This window comes from Podarcis gaigeae, assembly GCF_964106915.1.
Source record: "Podarcis gaigeae genome assembly, chromosome: 13".
Lineage (NCBI taxonomy): Eukaryota > Metazoa > Chordata > Lepidosauria > Squamata > Lacertidae > Podarcis > Podarcis gaigeae.
Window position 1 is genome coordinate 26,300,940 of NC_139689.1, and position 6,000 is coordinate 26,306,939.

Genomic DNA, 6,000 nt, shown 5'->3' on the forward strand with positions numbered 1-6,000 from the left:
TGCTCTTGAAGAAGAAACTGCAGTTCTCAAAGACATTCGGCTTCAATAAGTATTAATAATTGGCACTTTTGAGAACCAAATACCGTATTCCTTTCTTCAATTTTATTTATAATAAAGGGGAAATTGAAAGAATAGAATTGAACAGCAAGTGGACACCATTCATTTCATTTTCATTTATTATATTTCTATGCTGCTTTTCACTCACATGAGTCAGAAAGCAGTTTACATACAATAAATAATAACATAGTAGAACATCACAATTGCAACATAAATGATATAAAACAATTAACAAATTATAAATAAAATAAGCACCTTCTATAAAACACTATTAACAGAACAACTTTAAAAATAGATTGAACAGATAAAACAACCACAAAAAAGTCATATTATAACATTCACAAAGCATTACAGCACTTGTAATCGACAAAACAATATTAACAACACTAACATACTAACAATGAAAAGCAAACTAAACACTGCTGAATTCATTCATACATATATTGATATGCATATACCTGTGGAAACTTGTAGTTACTTAAGAGGATGGACATCTGCATAGAGTATTCTGAACCGAATCCCCCAATAACTGACAATACATCTTTTCTGTCACACTTGTAATTGGGCATATTCTTTCTCTGCTTGAAAAGTAGATCCAGGATGACCTTGTATGTTCTTCTAGAGTTAAACAGGTTATCATAGATATCAAACCCCAGTGTGATGTTGGGCAGGAGACCTGGGTTGTAATTGATCTCATGGATGGCAAAAATCAAGGCAAAGACATGTTGGTAATGTTTTAACTTTACGCTGCAATGAGGTTGACAGTGAGATTTAGAAACATCAATTAGAGAGAACATAAATTGCAGTTAGTAGCACAGGTATAAAAGAAGAGCTGTCAGACCTCCTGCTCCAAAAAGCAAAGCCAAACAAAACATTCTAGCTTCATAAATGAGGGTTAAGATCAGAAAATAAGTGTGAGTCGGGGGAATGTATTTTGAATCAGCATGTGTGAGTAGAGTTGTTCAATGGAGGGGAAGGGGGAGAATATTTCATTCTAAAATTGGGGCAGATGCAACCAAAATTCAGCACTGTGTGCTTGGGATCAGCTGGAGTTAAAATTTGTAACAGAAGATTTGTAACAGTAGATGTGGAACTCTCACACTGAGATGTGGGGGAGTGGGGCTGGTCAGGATACTTTCTTCTGCACTGCTTTCTCTCTCCCTGCACTGCTTTCTCTCTCCCACCCCAGTCCCATGCTTATTACGTTTATCATACTTCGGGTTACAGACGCTTTGGGTTGCGCACCACGCCAAACCCGGAAGTACCAGAACGAGTTACTTCTGGGTTTTGGCGCATGTACAGAAGCACCAAATTGCGCTTTGCGCATGCACAGAAGTGGCAAATCGCAACCCATGCAGCGCTGTGGGTTGCAGACGTGCTTCCTGCATGGATTGTGTTCACAACCCAAGCATCCACTGTAGTAGGATTACACTGAACAGGCTCCTCTTCCATTTCTTTAGGAAAACAAGGGGCGGGCTTTTGATCTATAGTTTAATGCGTTTGAGTGAGTAGTTCTTCAAAGATCTTTGGTAGCTTCTGGACCTTTAATAAATCTATTACAAGAACAAATTTTAATGCTACAGCTTTCCCATTAACTTCAGTAATACAATATGAAAAGCACTTCTTGAAGTTCAGCAGTTTAAATTGATAACAAAACTAATACCATCTGGCAAAACTGATTACTAGTAACTACTGTACAAATCTTACACAGCACCATCATGATTGCTATCAGGAACAGCTGTAAAATTGAGTGAATACTCCAAAGGTTGTATTAGAGAAAGAACGCCACCAATGATTACTTCTCCAGGCTTATACAAATGCTCTTGGATATTTCTGCATTTTCCTGTCATTTCTGTACAGGCAAAAGGAGGGAGCTGCAGCTGCAACAATAATAGCAACAGCAAGTGCCTGCATGTAAAAACATGCCTACCCATGCTACACTTGCATAACATATTGTTTCACCACACTCACAGCAGTAGCAGTAGATAGTACATTTATCCCTATCCTTCTTGCACAGACCACCCATTCTGTGTGTCACACTGGAACCATTTGAGCTCAAAATTTAGACTCCTTATTATAAAAAATCTTATTATTCTTGTTGTTGCAGACTAAGGGAATGAATAATAGTGCTTTTCATAATTGCTGAGTAGATAAATACCTCCCTGATGTCATATATCCTCTGTTCATTGGGAATAGAGAAAATGTCACCTGCTTCACAGTGAGGTTGCCTGAGCACAATTGCTTTCATTTACAATATTTAGACCAGGGATAGGGAGCCTGTGATCTTCCAGATATTGTTCTCCTACAGCTGCCTACCTACCACCATCCCTGGTTACTAGCCATGCTGGCTGTGGTTGTTGGGAGGAGAAAATGTTATTCTGCAGGAGAAAATATTGTCTATCCCTTATTTAGGGAGAAATCCTGGGTAGATCACCCCATTTATGCAGGCTGGGAACAGAATGGTTTCTTCTAAATGTCTAGAAAATTTCCTCACATTTGGAATGAAATTAACCATTGTTTTTGTACATATATGGCATGCCATCAAAACCAGAGGTTTCCTTTAATTCCCATGCCCATAAAGATAAACCAGTGGGAGAAATCATAGTGGGTGAATGGCAAGGGTAAAATACATAAGAAGGAAGAGGTGCTCATAAAAGCTTATGACAGCCCTCTTCGAGACCAAATGTCCCTTTGTGTATAGTCAGGAAAGTTGTTACTGCACCCTTTCCAGCTGTGTAGAACCAAATGTTGAAAATGTCCTGGAAGGCCTGTAAACACCACTTTTATACTCAATATAAGCCTGGGACTAATTGGTATCTGCTGTGGGAATCATAGAATTGTAGAGATGGAAGGGACCATAAGGGTCATCTAGTTCTACCCCCCTGCAATGCAAGAATCTTTTGCCCAACATGGGGCTCAAACCCACAACCCTGACATTAAGAATATCATGCTCTACTGATGGAGCTATCTTCACCAAGACATGCATATATTTATCTGCTTGCTTTGATATATCATTTTTTGTTTGCTTTGATGCTATGCTGAGAGGCACAGACAATACCTATAAAGGCATGTGCCCCATCCTAAGCTGGCCACAAAAACCCAGACATGGAGTTGCTTGGCTGGCAGAAACAGACTGTTACAAATAGGGGTTGGGGGTTGGACTCGATGGCCCTTGTGGTCTCTTCCAACTCTATGATTCTATGAAATATTAATATTGCACAGTTTGAAGAGACTGGATGCATGAAAACTGACTCCTTTTGGAAATGAAACATTGTCCAGACCCATGAAAATCTTATTCAAATTTTACTAGCAGAACTCTTCAGAAACAAAACAGAGTACAGTAAATTATACATCCAAAACACCCTTACAATGTCTTGTGCTTCCAGCACAGGCTCAGCAGTTTTTGAAATATGAAATAATTCCAGCAGACCTAGGAACAAAGGTCTGTCTCTTCCCAAAACATCCATTTTAGCCTAGGTATGTTTTCTCCCTCTCTCAGTCAGAGAGGGTCTTTTGCATGCCCTGACTTCACAAAGCCTTGAGACAAAAGACACAAAAGCAACACCATTCAAAATGAAGATTTGCAACCCAATACCTTCATCACATTATCTAAAGTTACAACACTCACATATTAGTTTCCAGGAAACATTAACTAAGCAAAAGCTCTCCTTGGCTTTAATATAGCCCTATAAAAAATCCCCATCTTAAAACTTTTCACCAATACATATTTTGGCATTCTCATTTCCATGTCAATTAAACCACTATCCATAACACAGACTTGACCCTTCTCTCTCTCATCCCTATTCCCTTCCCTAATCTGCACAATTGGGTAATTTAACTATTTTCTGCAAGCCTAATAGCCATAGGATCATTTTCAGGAAAGTGGCACTGTTGAAAAGCAAAAGGTTAATAACCTTCCCCACCCCAAACTTCTCTCCACAGCGGCATCATGAATCAGACAATTTCCAAAGCCTATTTGCTGCATATGGTGGTATTTGTTGAGATGAGGGATAACCCCCCCCCCCCTTTGCAGCAAGTAAACTTATAATAAAGTCTCATTTACATGAATTGGACAATCTCCCCTAATATCAGTGCACCCTAATTAACCCTTTTCTTCCCAGCTGCAACACTTAAGAAAATCACTCACATTTTACAGCCAAATTTTCATGTGGGGTGGGGCAGAGGTTTGGAGACCATGGGCCAGATTGGAAGGTACCATTGTTCTAACGTGGCCCTTGAAAGATCCTCACCACTGGTCTACACACATTTGTGACATACTTTTTATGCCCTTTTTGAATTTCAAGACTCATATGGGGTGGGGTTCAACCCCAGTGCAATGAACTTCTAATTGTGTCCTTCACCTCTTTATTTCTTAGTGTATAGATGAAAGGATTCAGCAATGGAGTCACAACTGTGTTCAATATGTTGACTATTTTGTTCATATCTGAAGAGATATTAGATAGTTTGACATAAAGAAAGATAGTGGATCCATACCAAATGAGCACTACAGCAAGATGGGAGGAACAGGTGGAGAAAGCCTTTTGCTTTCTTTGTGCAGAAGGAATGTGCAGGATGGTATTGATAATGAATATATAGGAAAGAAAGGTGATCACACAGGGACACACAATGACAACAATGGATATAACAAAAGCTGCTATCTCAATCTCAAAGGTGCTGGTGCATGAAATGGCTATCCATGAATCAATGCTGCAGTAGAAGTGATTGATCACATTGGGACCACAGAAAGTCAACCTTGAGATCAAGATGGCTGGTATAAGAATAATGAGGAATGCACACAGCCAAGAGCCAGCTGCCAGCTGCAAAGAAAGCTGGCTATCCATGATACTGCTGTAACGCAAAGGGTAACATATGGCCAAATATCGGTCATAAGCCATGACAGACAAGAGGAAGTATTCTGTGGACCCTAAGGCAAACACAAAGTAAAACTGAACAATGCAGTTTGTGAAAGAGATGCTTCTGCTCCTCCCCAGAAAGATGGCAAGACTCTTAGGGATAGAAGCTGTTGTGTACCATATTTCTAGGAAGGAGAGATTACATAGAAAGAAGTACATGGGAGTATGGAGACGACGATTTGCTATTACCAGAATGATGATGGCCATATTTCCCAGTAGTGCCATCACATACATGATAAGAAAGAGCATGAAGATGGACATCTGTAAATACTGAGATCCCGGGAAGCCAAGAAGAATGAATTCCATCACATTCGTTCCATTTCTTTCTTTATTCTTCTCTTCCATCAGTTTAACTGCTGGGGAGTGGGGAAATCACCCAATTAACACATTGATAATTCACCAAGGATGTGATGAGGAGTATGCAGACAGAAAAGATCTACATGACTTGAGACCTTCTGAAGGTCCTATTGCAATATATGTCTCTTCCTACACTTTGGTCAGATGCAGAAGCCCTCATCTGGATGATCTTATCATCTAAAGTAAAGTGGCTTGCTGCCGTGAAAAGGCTCTTCTTGGTTGTGGTGCTAATAGGATACTTGCCCAACACCCTTACTGATTTGTTTGTTTGTTTGTTACTTATTTACATTTCCTCCTCTAAACCACATTTCATCTTTCCAAGATACATGGTGACTTCCAGTATTCATATTAAAAGAACAATAAATCAACAATAAAAGAACCAATTTAAGCCATTTAAACAGTATTTAAAACAACCATTTAAAAAATAGAGTTATTTACTATTTGCCATTTCATTTGTTTGTATCAATATGCCCAAAGTACCACTTTGAATACACAAAGATTTCCATCTACCCATCCATATATACTCTTCTCCCACTCTTACCACTTACCTTTTTCAATTATATACAGGTATATATATGGATTTCTTCTCTTATTCATTCTACTTACACAGTGGAAAACTTGGATAGGTGTGTCCTCTTAAACACATGCTTATAACTGAAATGCAGGTAGCTGA

General features: G+C 39.1%; 1 protein-coding gene across 1 annotated transcript; it reads right to left on the reverse strand.

The window, feature by feature from the left end:
• Positions 1-4,379: 4,379 nt before the first annotated feature.
• On the reverse strand, positions 4,380-5,315 carry LOC310830533 (olfactory receptor 6F1-like; the record flags this gene model as incomplete). The annotated part of the gene is made up of 1 exon (XM_083710313.1): positions 4,380-5,315. The coding sequence occupies one exon, from the start codon at positions 5,313-5,315 to the stop codon at positions 4,380-4,382; it is 936 nt and encodes a 311-aa protein (XP_083566439.1).
• Between the last annotated feature and the right edge of the window lie 685 nt (positions 5,316-6,000).